The sequence below is a fragment of the Narcine bancroftii genome, chromosome 4 (assembly GCF_036971445.1).
Source record: "Narcine bancroftii isolate sNarBan1 chromosome 4, sNarBan1.hap1, whole genome shotgun sequence".
Classification (NCBI taxonomy): Eukaryota; Metazoa; Chordata; class Chondrichthyes; order Torpediniformes; family Narcinidae; genus Narcine; species Narcine bancroftii.
The window spans coordinates 187,804,710-187,820,404 of NC_091472.1; the positions used below are offsets into that span (position 1 = coordinate 187,804,710).

Below are 15,695 nucleotides of genomic sequence, written 5' to 3' on the forward strand. Positions count from 1 at the left end.
TCAAATGTGATATGTTTAGTACATTTAATTTTCAAAATTTGAAACAAGCAGGAAAATTATGAATGATAATTCATAAGGCTTTCTGGTTAAAATGAAAATAAAAAAAATGTTGGAATTACTCAGCAAGTTAGGCCATATCTGTGAAAATTAAAGTTTCAGGTTGAAGACCCTTTGTTAGAACTGTGAGGTGGTGTGTGTGGGGTGGGGGGGGGGGGGGTGGAAAGAGCTCATTAAGCTGCAGGGAATGAGTGAGGGATTTGCCTGACGGGGTTCAATGTGCAACTCCAATGTTATTTTTTGTATATTCTCACTCACTAACTGCTCTTGAATTTCATTGATCAGATAACCGTGTTTACAGCATATTTTCTTGGTCACTCCAGTTTTGCATTTTCAGAGAAGTTCCATCTCCCCCACCCTCTGTTTCTCTTCCTACATATTTTGGATTTTCAGGATTTGTCATCTGTAAACATGAGGAATAAATATCATATTTCTCCTGGACAGTCTTAAATCCAATAGCATGAACATTGAATTCTCTAAATTTAGGTAACCTCTCCTCTATTTTGTTCTACTGTTACCATTTCTCCTTTACTTTCTCACCAACTCCTCCCTCCAGTGATCTCTTCCCCTACCAGTATCTGTTCAATGTCCTGACACCTTGTTCCCCCCTCCCCTCTTCTATGGACCCTTTAATATGTGTGATGTCTCCCCTTCCCATATTCATCTCAATAAAGGGGCCTGAAAATTTGACTACTGTTTCTATCGGTGGATGACGCCTGACCCAGGGTCGCTTCAGCTTCTCTGTTCACTTAATTAAATTGTTTTTTTTCTATCTTGGAGTATTTCCTGAATAAAGGGAATTCTGGAGAATTATAAACAAGCCATCAACTCTCACTAGTCTGAAAAGCTGGTGCGATATAAAAGCTCACCAGTATTGGATCATTTACTTAATATATGGAAGAAGATCCATTTCGAAAGGAAAAAAATGAATTACCAAATACCAAAATTGTTATTAACACAAAACCCACTAATCCCTTTTATAATAGATAACCTTTCCTTTAGAGAATGGGAGAGAAAAGGAATCAAAAGAATAGAAAATTGTTTTTTGGGAAATAATTTATTAACATTTGAACAGTTGAAGTACAAATATGGTAGAATGTTTCCATTTCATCAACTGAAAGCTTATTTAAAGGATAAATTGGGAAACAGATTGAGATTACCAAAAGGAAGCAGCTTTCAATATGTGATTACAGACACAATGATAATTAAAAGATTTATAACGAACATGTACATTAAGCTGCAAGATAAGGAAAATGATGAAATAAGCTATAAACCTAACAAAAGTGGGAAAAGGATTTAAATGTAAAGATTAAAAATGAAACATGGTAAAAGTTATGTTCTGGAACTATGAAGAATATAATAAACAAGGTTACGCTTGATGCAATATAATTGGTTATACGGGTAACGCCTCAAAAGTTAAAAGAATGGGATCCAACATTATCAGATAGATGTGTTGTAAAAAGGAAATGGGAACAACAGTACATGCAATTTCGGCATGTAAGAAAGTGAAAATGTTTTGGGAAGATCTAAATCAGATATTAAATAAAATCACAAAAAAAATAACCAAAAAAATCCAGAGATCTTCTAAGTAATATAAAAAGTAAGGAATTAAGCCTCAAATTGGATAAAGTGCAAAAAAGATTTATTATGATAGCCTTAGCAGTAGCAAAAAAAATGTATAATGTCAACTTGGAAAATGGAAGAGAGCCTGAGAATACAGCAATGGTACATGGAAATGAATAAATGTATTCCATTGGAAAAAGTAACATAATTTATTTGAACAAATTTGGGAACTGAACATGGAACATAACAGAGGACTTGCCTTGGACCTCCACCCCCTAAAATGATAAAACAAAACGACTTGATCCAGTGTGTAAAAGTAGATGACACATTTAAAAAATGTGTGACCTTGTGTTTATTTTGCATTGTGTGATGACATTGTTTAATGGTTTTATTGTTTTGTATATGTTGAATATTTATGGGTTTTGGAGGGGGGGAGCGTAGGGGGGAAAAAAGGGAGAAAATGCCACTGTGTATATTTAATGAGAAATGTTTGTCTATATTTTGGTTGATGTGGTTCACAGTGTGAAAAATAAAAAATTATCTTCTTTCTTTGGCTTGGCTTCGTGGACGAAGATTTATGGAGGGGGTAAAAGTCCACATCAGCTGCAGGCTCGTTTGTGGCTGACAAGTCCGATGCGGGACAGGCAGACACGGTTGCAGCAGCTGCAGGGGAAAATTGGTTGGTTGGGGTTGGGTGTTGGGTTTTTCCTCCTTTGCCTTTTGTCAGTGAGGTGGGATCTGCGGTCTTCTTCAAAGGAGGTTGCTGCCCGCCAAACTGTGAGATGCCAAGATGCACGGTTTGAGGCGATATCAGCCCACTGGCGGTGGTCAATGTGGCAGGCACCAAGAGATTTCTTTAGGCAGTCCTTGTACCTTTTCTTTGGTGCACCTCTGTCACGGTGGCCAGTGGAGAGCTCGCCATAGAACACGATCTTGGGAAGGCGATGGTCCTCCATTCTGGAGACGTGACCTACCCAGCGCAGCTGGATCTTCAGCAGCGTGGACTCGATGCTGTCGACCTCTGCCATCTTGAGTACTTCGACGTTAGGGATGAAAGCGCTCCAATGGATGTTGAGGATGGAGCGGAGACAACGCTGGTGGAAGCGTTCTAGGAGCCGTAGGTGATGCCGGTAGAGGACCCATGATTCTGAGCCGAACAGGAGTGTGGGTATGACAACGGCTCTGTATACGCTAATCTTTGTGAGGTTTTTCAGTTGGTCGTTTTTCTAGACTCTTTTGTGTAGTCTTCCAAAGGCGCTATTTGCCTTGGAGAGTGTTGTCTGTCTCGTTGTCGATCCTTGCATCTGATGAAATGGTGCAACCGAGATAGGTAAACTGGTTGACCGTTTTGAGTTTTGTGTGCCCGATGGAGATGTGGGGGGGCTGGTAGTCATGGTGGGGAGCTGGCTGATGGAGGACCTCCGTTTTCTTCAGGCTGACTTCCAGGCCAAACATTTTGGCAGTTTCCGCAAAGCAGGACGTCAAGCGCTGAAGAGCTGGCTCTGAATGGGCAACTAAAGCGGCATCGTCTGCAAAGAGTAGTTCACGGACAAGTTTCTCTTGTGTCTTGGTGTGAGCTTGCAGGCGCCTCAGATTGAAGAGACTGCCATCCGTGCGGTACCGGATGTAAACATAAAAAATAAAAAATAATAATTAAAAAAAACTCACTAGTCACCTTGAAGACCCGAGGATTAAGTCTACCAAGAACTGGAGATTTGATCCAAAGCTCCCAACAATTTGATCAGTACTATTTCACCTTCTTCCTTTCCAATTTTGAATTAGAGCCCTTTCTAGGACAACGCGAAGTCAAATCTCTATTATAAAGATCTGAGGTGTATTAAATCCTATTCACTCATTAAACCCCAACTATTTTCCATCTTCCAGCCTATTAAATGAAAAAGTCCTTCATCGAATTTAAAAATTCCTTCCTTGCTCTATCCCTGCCCAATCACCCTATCTTTTGGCTTTTTAAAAAAACTCCAATCCACAGTGCATCTGATCAGTGGCAGATTTTAGAAGTCTCTCCCTAAACCTCTCCAATATTTAAGCAGTAAAAGCAGAAAGAGTGGTGACAGTCAGCGGAATCTCTGGAAAGAGTTAAAAGTTTGAGGTCGACAACTCTGGTCAGAACTGGGGGAAATGGTTATATTCTGCAGGGTTGATGTCTTTTTTAAAATTTGACCCCCCCCCCCCCGCTGCATGGAAGAAACTCCCTGTCTTAATGCAAACTATAAGATCCCGTGCAAACTTGCAGAAGCAGGAGGGCGAGGATGAGACGAGTTGGAAAAGAATAGGGCATCAAAGCGTTGGACTGCGTGAAGGCCCCCTCCCTCCTCCCTCGGTCTGAGCGTTGGCCCGGTGGCGGGTTGGTGCGTGCGCACTGTGGCTCCGCGTGGGGCGACAGGCTCGTTCGTCGCTGGGCATTTTGTCGACTTGACGCAGCGAGCTGGCCGGGCCCGTTGGCGGTGGGGGAAACATTATTTTTCCCCAGGAGCTCTCGAGAACATGGCGGTACGTATGAGCCCCAAGATCGTGTTGTCGTTTTGTTTGAGACGCTGCTGGGTGATGCCCATGAATCGGGAAAAGTCGCAGTTCAATATAGAAACGATGAAAGTGGCTCCAGAGAAAATGGCGGCAGGCGCCATGTTGGAAATCTTTCTGGAACATTCATCCTTGAAACACGACAATGTGGCAGGCATTTAGACCGTAATTCTCTTGTCAGTAGTCGGCTGAATTTTGTCTTGTTTCTGCTTTAATTGAAAGAGGGGTTAAGCTGGCGTCTGTGCATGATATAGAATAAGCTTTGCAGGTGGCTGCTTTGTGGGTTTGTTCTGCCAAAAAATACCCACCCCTTGGGTATCCCGACTTGGCATGCACAAATATTTACCCCCCCCCCCCATACAATTCGTACCTCAAAGTTTCTCACGAACATAATTTTTTCATTAAAGTTTGTCGCCACGTCAGCCCAAATCCTATCGCCGGCTCCTACGGTTTTACATCTGGGCGGTGCACAGATGTAAAGGCGAATATCCGGAAGAATAGACTCTTATGTTTGCATTGTATTTACAGAAGGTTTTTTATTTGGGGAAAAAAAACCCATCCTGGTTGAGTAAAAGCACGGAAGTCTGCAGACACCGTGATCTGAAGTAAAAACACAATGCTGGAGAAATTCAGCAAGTCAGAGATAAAGAGCCATAACCAACGTTTCAGGCTTGAGCCCTTCGTCAATGTGTGATCCTACTTGTCTTGATTAAATACAGGAAAACGAATCTCCGGGATGTTTGACAATTCTCATCTAAATCAGTTGCCTAGTTTCGATTCCAGTGATAGGAAGGGTTAAGGACGACCCGTTTTAAGATGATTTTCAAAAGTCAGATCTACAAAAGAATCAAAGGTGACATCAGGTAAATGTGTGCAGGTGAAACAATGACCATGCTGATTCGGTCCAGGCTTTCAAGAAGTCCGATCTGTGCTTGAAAGGCACTGAGAAACTGTATGGCAATCTGCTATAGGCCTGAATGGCTGCCACATGTGCTGTGATTCTGATCTGTTTTTCTATGCAGTGTTTTAGTAGAATTCCGATGACAGCAGCCTTGCATTACCCCTCCTCCATATTGACCATCAACACAGGACCTCCCCTTGGTTATGTGCTTAGTCCCCTATTCTATTCCCTGCACACCCATGACTGCGCAGGTATGTTCAGCTCCAACTCAATCTACAAATTTGCTGGCAACACCACCATTGCTTGCCGAATAACTAGACATTATGAGTCAGAACGCAGGATGGAGATTTTGAACTAGGTTGGGTGGTGCCAGACTACAATCTTCCTCTCACCATCACCAAGACCAAGGAGGTTATTCTTGATTTTTCAAAAAGAAGCTGAGGGATCATATGCCGGTTTGCATTGTCAAGAAGGAATTGGAGACAGACCAAGTTTCGAGGAGTTTATGACTCAAAAAACCTTTCCTGAAGTTAGCAAATTGAGGCAACTGTGAAAAGGGCACACCAATATCCACTTTCTACAGAGTTGAGGAAGATTTAGCATGTTGGAACATACTCTGTCAAACTTCTACAGGTGTACTGTGGAAAGTATACTGACTGGTTGCATCACAATCTGGTTTGGCAATACAAGTGCCCAGAAGATGCCTAAAGATAGCAAATGTAGCCAGGGTCATCACAGGCCAAGGTTCCTTTAATTGTCATGTAATAATACATTAAAATTGGAACATACATGATGCAGAACATTACAGCATAGTACAGGCTCTTTGACCCACAGTGTTGTGCTGACCTATATATGCCTACCTCATAACCCTCTTTCATCTGTATGTCTGGATCTTTTCAATGCTCCTATGGTTCTAGGCTCCACCACCATACTGGCAATGCATTCCAAGCACCCAGAACTCTGTTTTAATTTTAAAAACTTGCCCCTAATATCTCCCCTACCTAAACTTTACTTTGTACAGATGTCCTCTGGTGTTTGCTAATCCCGCCCTAGGAAATGGGTGCTGGCTATCTACCTTATCCATGCCTCTCATAATCTTGTTGACCTCTGTTAAGTCATTTTTCATCCTTAGCTCCAAAAGCCCCTAGCTCTGCTAGCCTTGTCTCATAAGACATTTTCCAATCCAGGCAACATCCTGTTAAATTTCACCTGCACCCCCTACATAATTTCCTGTAATGAATCAGAATTTATTGTCATGAACATGTCAGAAGCATTCTGTAGCAGCATCATAATGTGAACATTTGTATAGAAAAAGTCAAAGTAAGGCAATGTCTGTGGTTCATTGTTCATTTGGAAATCTGATGCAAGAGGGGAAGAAGCTATCCTAGAGCCATGAAGTGTTTGTCTTCAGGTTCCTGCACCTTTTTCCCAGTGGTAGCAGAGTGAAGAGGGCATAGCCTGGGAGGCGGAGTATAGTGGCTGCTTTCTTAATGCCTTTTGAAGATGTCCTCGATGGAGTGGTCTGGTGTCCATGTTATTGCAGGCTGAGTGAACAACCCTCTGGAGATTTTTTGTCCTGAGCTTTGGCACTTCTGTACCAGACATTGATGCAACCAGCCAGAATGCTCTACATGGTACACCTATAGAAGTTTGAGTCTTTGATGAGATACCTAATCTCAAACTCCTCACAAAATATAGTTGCTGGCAGGCCTTCTTCATAATTGCATCAACATGGAGGCTCTAGGCCAGATCCTTGGAGTTGTTGAGACCCAGGAATTTGAAGTACTTGACTCTTTTCACTGCTGACCCCTCTGAGGACTGGGACATATTCTCCTGATTTCCTCCTGAAATCCACAATCCTCTCCTTGATTTTGCTAAAGTTGAATGCATGTTTTTTGGTGTGGCATCACTCAATTAGCTGATCTATCTCCCTCCTATATGCTTCCTCATTGCCATTTATGATTCTGCCAACAGCCATGATGTCATCGCTAAATTTGTAGATAGCCATACAGTTAATGGTTTAGAGTGAGTAGAGCAGTGGGCTAAGCATGATGAGGTACGCCTGTGTTGATCGTCAGTGAGAAGACGTTTTCAAATGGTACTGGCTGTGGTCTTCCGGTGAGGAAGTCAAGATTCCAGGAGCAGAAGCCCAGGGTTTGGAGCTTATTGACCAGCACTGAGGGAATGGTGTTAAAGGCTTTGAGCTGTAGTCAACGAAGAGCAGCTGTACATATGAGTTGCTGTTTCTAGGTGATCCAGAGCTGAGTGGAGAGCCAGTGATATTGTGTTTGCTGTGGAATAATTATGAAGGTGGGCAAATTGCAGTGGGTCCAGTCCTTAAGTATGTATTAATTCTGGCCATGACCATAGCATTTCATCATGATTTAAGATGATATTCTAAGTGTGGTGTCACCAAAGATTTACAGAACTACAACATTACTTCACGACTCCTGAAGTCAATTCCCCGACAAATAAAACCCAATACTCCATATGCCTTCTTAACTATTCTATCAAGCTGCATAGCAACTTTGAGAGATCTACAGATTTCTTCTCTGAGGTCCTTCTGTTCTTCCTCGCTTTTAAGTATCCTACCATTAACCATGTACTCTGCCTTCATCAAGTTTGACCTTCCAAAATGCATCACCTCACATTTATCCATATTGAAATCCATCTGCCGCTTTTATGTCTTAACTCTGCTTTCTACCTATAACCTGTTTTAACATATGACAATCTTCAACGCTATTCACAACACCTCCAACCTTCGTATAACCCGTAAACTTCTAGTTCTTCATTCAGGTCATTTGTAAAAATCACAAAGAGCAAAAATCCTTGAACCAATCCCTGAGGAACTCCACTAGTCCCTGACAAAATACTTTCTGTTCATTACTGTTATTTTTGAATATTTTATTTAAATTTTTCAACCATGTAATTATACAGATTATAAAAACAATACTTAAAGTTCATTATTATTTAACTTTTGTCAGCCATAAAGTAAATAAAGTCGCCATGAGCATTGCCTGGTGCCCCTAACAATAGAGAAGCAAAAGAGAGTCCATTCTGAGATACTAAGATGTCCATGGATTTGCTGCCAGCACTCTGGCAACCGTACAGCTTCATCAGCAACTTGAGCATCAGATCCAAACCTCCAATATGATCAGTGTCTGAAGCTCTTTGGGAGCCCTTCTTGCCCTCAGCGCCCTCTCAAATCCTGCCTCCAATACCAGGTTCACATGAGCCAGTGTTGAGCAGCCTCTGGGACCCACAGCAGTTGAGCGCTTCGTCAGTCTGCCGCCATTGAACACCGTTCTGTAGGGATGTCTCTTCTGCTTCTCCTTTTCGGGGCCGGGGGGTGGGGGGGGTGGTTGTTCCTGCTTCTGGTGCCCTACGTTGGTCTGTGGCTCTCCTGGAGTCAGTAACCCCATGTCGCAACTAAGGGCTAAGGAAAGCTGAAGAATGAATGGCTGATTAAAAGCAGCAGCGGGAAGTTTGTTCAGGAGTTCCCTGTGGTCATTTCCCTCCAAAACAGATATAGGCCCCCTTTGGATGCTGTTGGGAGACATGACTCATCAGGCAAAAGCAGCAGCAGGAAGTTCATGAACCAAAGGTGGCTCTGCTGCACAAAAAGGCTGGCAAGAGAGGTAAAGCTATTGTGGTACCAAATTCCATGGTAAGGGGAATAGATGGGCAATTCTATGATACCCAGATATTATGTTGCCTCCTGGGTGCAAGGTCAGGGATGTCTCAGGTGGCTGAAGGGCTTTCTGAAAAGGGAGCTAAACAGCTATTTGTCATGACACATGCAGATGCAAAGGTTTGGGCAGCTCTAGTCAAAATTTCTGATACTGTGAATAGCTAAATGAGTAAAAGATGACCTGATTTCTAAAAGGCATAAAGTTAAAGGTGACACATTTCTTTAATATTTTAAGCAAGATAAAATTTTTAATTTCTATTACATTTTCAAAATAACAAAAAAGAAAAAGAGGCCAAAGCAAAAGTTTTTCCCCCACCCCCCCTGCAGGGTCAGTACCCTCTTTGGCAAATACCACAGCTTGTAAATGCTTTCTGTAGCCTGCTAGGAGTCTTTCAATTCTTGTTTGGGGGATTTTTTTTGCCCATTTTTCCTTGCAAAAGACTTCTAGTTCTGTGAGATTCTTGGGCTGACTTGTATGCACTATTAAGGTCTATCCATAGATTTTCAATGACGTTTAGATCGGGGGACCCTGAGGGCCATGGCATAACCTTTAGCTTGCACCCCTTGAGGTTGTCCATTGTGGATTTTGAGGTGTGCTTAGGATCATTATCCTGTTGTAGAAACCATCCTCTTTTCATTATTTTTACAGATTTTGTAATGTTTGCTTCCAGAATTTGCTGGTATTTAATTGAATTCATTCTTCCCTCTACCAGTGAAATATTTCTTGTGCCACTGGCTGCAATACAAGCCCAAACAAAGCATGATCAATCCACCCCTTTGCTTATCAGGCTTGTTTAGATGTTCCTTTGCATATATCTGACGCTGGATTTTTGCGTTGAGGATGCAAGAAAGGTTTTCTTCTGATGACTCTTCCATGAAGATTATATTTAAGCAGGTTTCTGAGAGGCTTAGAGTATCTGAGCTTTACCATTATCTTTTAAACTGATTCAGAATCAGATAATGAGGAATTGCAATAGTTTTTCTCTGGTGAGTCCCATTGTAGATGACCACTTTCTTTCACCTTCTGTAATAGATCCAGGTTTTAAGGAATTGTATAGATCAGGTATTAAAAGTTACAAATACTTATTTATCCATAAGAATTTTGCTTCTTTTGAATAATTGTCAGTTAAATTTAAGATCCAAGTTAGACATTTTGTCCAATCTAAGCTACAAGATTTTCCTCTAACCGCAGACTCAAATATTCTTGATATATTTTTGATTTTGTTTGTTCAAATGGGCTAATATTATGTATTTATAATTATTGGATTTAAGACTAACCTCAATGGTTAAAATTAAAAATGATTGGGAATGGGATCTTAATATAACTTTTTCAAATGAGGACTGTCATAATTAATCAAGTTAAGAGTGGAATGCGTCATTTTGTGCTAGATATTGTTTTATTACAATTTAAAGTGGTACATAGAATACATATGTCTAAACTTAAATTCTCATTTTTAAGCACATGTTGATCCATTGTGTGAAAGGTGTAAAATTTTTGAGGCCTCACTAATTGGCATGTTTTGGGAATATTCCAAATTAGGAAAATTTTGGGGTAACATTTTCAATCTTTATCAAGGATTTTTAAGACTAATATCCATGCCCTTTAATTGTCTTGTTTGGCTTTATTCATGATCCGACAATATCTTTGTATCTCGATAGGGTTTTAGTTTTTAGTACACTGGTAGCCAGGCGAGGTGTTTTAATGAAGTGGAAAGATGAACTTCCACCAACTCATGGACAGTGGCTACATGATGTAATAGCATATTTAAGTTTGGAAATAAAAGATATAATATCAAAAAATTTTTTTTTAAGTTCCAGTTTGAAAAGATGGGGGTCAGTTCATAGTATATTATCATGGCTGGCAGTTTTGGGCTTTTGGGCTGCTCCGGCGATGCTCCATCTGCTTCTGGAGGTAGTAATCTGATCCAGTTCTATTGTTCTTTTTTTATATATAAGTAACATTGATTAGAGAGAGTGATTAGATTAGTATTAGTTTTCTTTCTTTCTTTGTTTCAAAATATGTTGATTAATTGGAGTTTATATATGTTGGTCCTGGACTATAATATTAATTAATATTTTACCAAGTTATGAGCAGATCGCTTAAAGTAACTCGTGATTTTCATTTTAATCTTAATATTAATTAATAACAAAAATTGGAAACTGTTAAGAGCATTTTTACCAGTTATATATTATGTATACATTTTGTTAATTCCTTCTGTTATGTTAATATTACATGAATATAAGATTATTGAACTCAATAAAATATTTTTTAGAAAGGCAGGATGAGGCCCAGAGTTGAGATAGAAAATAGTGAGGATGAATAGGACTGGGATCAATGTCCTATTTGAGTTTTTTTGTTAGTGTTGTCTGAGAGGGTTTAAACTGATGTGGCAGAGGATGGGAATCCATGCAGAAGACTAGGAAGCAAAGCAGAGACTACAGCAAAAGTTAAAGACGAGAAAAGTAAAAATAAAATACAGAAAGGTCAAATGTGAAAGACAGAGATTACTAGATTTTAAAACAGCAAAGCTTGAAATGATCATTAAGGAAGAATAGTGAATTTCCCCACAATGCAAAAATGTAGTTAACTATGTCATAAATATTTTTAATGAGGCCGCTGTCTCCTTGGGCAGAGTATTCCACAGATTAACTACTCTGGGAGAAGTAGTACCTCCTCATATCCATCCTCTACCAAATCGTCTGAATCTTGAGGCTATGTCCTCCAGTTCTAATCTTACCTACCAATGGAAACAACACTCCTGTCTCGATCTTGTCTATCTCTTTCATAATTTTACGTTTCTATCAGATTCCCTCTCATTCTTCGGAATTCCAGAGTATAGTCCCAGACAACTCGATCTCTTTTCATAGGGTAATCTCTAGCATCAACTTGGTGAATCTTTTCTCAAGTAAGGAGACCAGAACTGCATACAACACTCCCAGGTATGCCTTCATCAGTACTCTCTTCAGTTGCAGCTCTTAAATTTAAACTAGCAATGAAGGCCATTTACCAGTTGCACCTGAAAACCAACTTTTTGCGATTCAAGTACAATCAGTCCCGAAGGTCCTTTTGTACAAAGCATGTTGCAATTTTTCAGTCTGATCTATTATTTCTTCCAAATTGGATGACCTTGCATTTATCACCATTGTACTCCCATCTGTCAGATAGTTACTCACTTAATTTATCTATCTCTTCAGTCTATCTATAATCCTCTGCAATTTGCTTTTTCACTCAATGTAGAGTTGTCAACAAACTTAGCTACCCTACATTCAAACTCCTCTTCAACAATTGCTAGTGTATATAGTAAACAATTGCAGGCCTAGCGTCACACTTCCCTCTCTACTGATTGGTAATCAGAGAACTAAGCCATGCCGCTCCTTGAGCAAGCTGTGCCATTGAATGAGATCATGACACGAATACATTACCTTACTACCACTTTCCTGCACAAATTCAATATACCTAAATTGCTTTGCCATCGTTGGTTGCCTGATTTCTCTCTCCCACACCCCCTAAAACCACTGTTTTTTTTTGTTTTTCTGTGATGATTTGTTTATTTCAACATGTATCTTTCTCACTCGTTATTTATGAATGATCGAGGAGTCACGTGATGGAGTAGTGGCCGGACGGTGAACTCCAGCCCTCTCCAGAAAAGTCGGGAAAAACAAAGGAAAACACAAAGGCACAGAAATAAAAGTTACAGAAAAGTGAGTATAAAGGTGGAAAGAAGATGGCGACAAAAAAAGAAAAATCGAAAGCAACGGTAAGAAGAGAGGAAGAGAAGACAAAGGAGGAAAAAGGTGAAGGCCTTACCTGTCCGAAGAGGCCCGCTGCGGAGAGAGAAACCCGCTCCCTCAGGTCGGTAAATAATGGACTACAAAAATGGCTCGCAGAGCCGAGTAAAAGTGCGCGATGCGAATGAAAAAAAACACACCGACGGGAGGGGGGACCAGCTGGGGAGTCGATCTCCACAGCCGGCAACGACAGCTGCAGAACACCTGCAGCAAGAAGAGACCACAGAAGACAATAGAAACAAGAAAGAAGAGGAGGAAAGGGCACCAAAGAAACAACAGATGTTCAACCCAGAGGAAGAAGAAGAGGAAGAGTACAGTGAAATAGAAGAAGAAAAGAAAGGCAAGATAAAGGATATACTTGCTCTTATTAAAGGATACATGGAGTCATTTAAAGAATGGCAAACACAGGAATTTAAGGATTTAAGAAAAAGAATAAACAACACAGAAGAGAAAATAAATAAAATGGAGATGACCTTAACAGAAATGGGAAAGAAAATGGACAAGATGGAAGAGCGGGCAGTAGCAGCAGAAATGGAGGTAGAAGACTTAAAAAAGAAATTGGAGAAATCTAATAAAAAAACTAAAGAGACACAAGAACTACTAGCTCAAAAAATAGATACAATGGAAAACCATAACAGAAGAAATAACATAAAGATAGTGGGCCTTAAGGAAGATGAAGAAGGCAAGAATATGAGGGAGTTTATAAAAGAGTGGATCCCTAAGACCCTAGGATGTCCAGAACTACAGCAAGAAATGGAAATAGAAAGGGCACATAGAGTATTGGCCTCTAAACCACAACCACAACAAAAACCAAGATCTATTGTAGTAAAATTCCTAAGATATACTACAAGAGAAAAGGTACTGGAGAAGACAATGGAAAAAGTAAGAGGGGGCAACAAACCACTGGAGTATAAAGGGCAAAAAATCTTCATTTATCCAGATATAAGTTTTGAACTCCTAAAGAAGAGAAAAGAGTTCAATACAGCAAAGGCGATTTTATGGAAGAAAGGGTATAAATTTATACTAAAGCATCCAGCGGTATTGAAAATATTTATTCCAGGACAACAAAACAGACTATTCTCGGATCCAGAAGAAGCACGAAAATTTGCAGAACAATTACAAAAATAGACTGAGGGAGGAAGACGGGTAATGAGAGTTAAAATGATCACGATTGATATGTATGTGGGTAAAGACAAAAATAGACTGAGGGAGGAAGACGGGTAATGAGAGTTAAAATGATCACGATTGATATGTATGTGGGTAAAGACAAAAATAGACTGAGGGATGAAGACGGGTAATGAGAGTAAAAATGATCACGATTGATATGTATGCGGGTAAAGAGGTATAAGAGTGAATAGAGACAATGAGCATACATGAATGTATCTGTACTTAGAGGAAAATATAGATAGTATAGACAAGAATTAATAAGGGAAGGTAATGGAATAGAGAGAATAAGGAGGGAATTAAAAGAGTGACCTTTGTGACATATGAAAAGTGAAATCTTTTCTGGGGGAGGCGGGGTGGGGGGGAAATAGCGGTCACTGCAAAATCAGTTGACGCTTGCGAGTGGATTCGCAAATCCAAATGGAGAGGGGAGATGTGGTTGTCCGACAAGGGATAAAGGACAACTCAGGAGGTGAAGGGGAGATTGGGGATAAATAAGATAGAAATAGGAGAATAAGGAAAATGTTGGATGTTGTAGGAATGTTGTCTTATAAAGAGTTGAAAATAAGAAAACAGAAATGGAAAAGGAGGAAAGGTAATGATGGAAAAACGGAAAGAGAAGATAAACAAAATATAAAAGGGCTACGCTGAACTATATGTCTTTAAATATTAATGGAATACATAACCAAATTAAAAGGAAGAAACTACTAAATTTAAATGAATAAATGTATTCCATTAGAAAAAATAACAGATAGGTTAAGAAATAATATTGAAATATTCGAGCAAGTATAGGAGCCTTACATTAAATACAATAGCAAAAACCTACCGGGGACAAACATTACCTAAGTTGATGGAAGGAGAAGGAAAGAAAAGAATGGACTCAGTAGAATTTCTGGTGTAATTTTGTTGAATGACAACATTGTCTGACTGGTTTAATGCAGCCTAGATTGTATACCTAAAATGGATGAGATGGGGGGGGTGGGGGGGGGGGGGAGAAAAAGTCACTGTATATGTGTGAAAAAGAAATAGTGTATATCATGGCTAATGTGATTTATGGTGTAAAAAATAAAAAATTTAAAAAAAAAATTATGAATGATCAGTTTTGAAATACTGTTAAAATGATTTTCAGATATGAATTGTGTTCAATTACAGATGTTTCAATTGAATGTATTATTCATCTTGCAGTTGCACATATTCCAGTTTGATTCACAAGGGGGCACAGTGGCTTCAGAAATCTGGTTATCATTGCCTCACTTAGCCACCTGATGTGAATTATAAATTAGATTTATTCAGCAAGTTAGGTCTGACTTGCTTTGATACCCAGATTCTTGGTTTAACTGATTTTGTCTTTCCTCAAAAACTTTGCTCACAATTGTGGGGCATCGATGATTAATCTATAATTTAAATGTTCATCCCTTGTCTTTCAAAGGTAGGGCTCTCACTTTCTGATTTCTGATCACTTGGATTTTTTCGTAGTTTAGGAATGTCGATAATTTAGTCAGAAGCTATTTATTTATGGTTCCCATGTTTATCTCGTGTATTGATTTGAGCATGGTGATTAATTTGAGCATAATGATTCCTGATGATGAAAAAATTAAAAAACCTTTTTTCTGAATTTTTACATTTGTCAAATAGCAAAGGAGAATAAAGGGGTAGTGAGAAAACTACATATAATCAGGTAAAGTTAAATGTGTTTTGAATATAAAAGGTGCAAGACAAAAGTTGCTTCAAGTCAATCAATTGATATTACCCTGTCCCATAGAACACTAGCACAGAAAACAAGCCATTCGGTCTTTGTCTGTCTCAAAACATCATTGCATTAATCCCAGTGACTAGCACTCATTCTATAATCCTCCAGACTTCTCCCATCCATGTATCTATCCAATTTATTCTTAAAACCAGAGTGAGCCCACATTTACCTCGTTCCACACTCCCAACGCTCTCTGAGTGAAGAAATTTCCTCCTAAACCAGTGGTTCTCAACCTTTTT

The 15,695-nt window shown here is 39.7% G+C and overlaps 1 protein-coding gene across 4 annotated transcripts in view; it reads left to right on the forward strand.

The window, feature by feature from the left end:
• The window catches only part of rsrc2 (arginine/serine-rich coiled-coil 2), a 54,208-nt gene that overhangs the window by 260 nt on the left and 38,253 nt on the right, over window positions 1–15,695 (forward strand). Inside the window, exon 1 of one of the 4 annotated variants that reach the window (XM_069933235.1) lies at window positions 3,992–4,131. The exons of the other annotated variants lie outside the window; for them this stretch is intronic. Within the exon in view, the coding sequence (XP_069789336.1) occupies window positions 4,126–4,131 (6 nt within the window). The 5' untranslated portion in view covers window positions 3,992–4,125. Of the gene's footprint in view, window positions 1–3,991; window positions 4,132–15,695 lie in introns of those variants that run through there. 4 annotated transcript variants of the gene reach the window in all.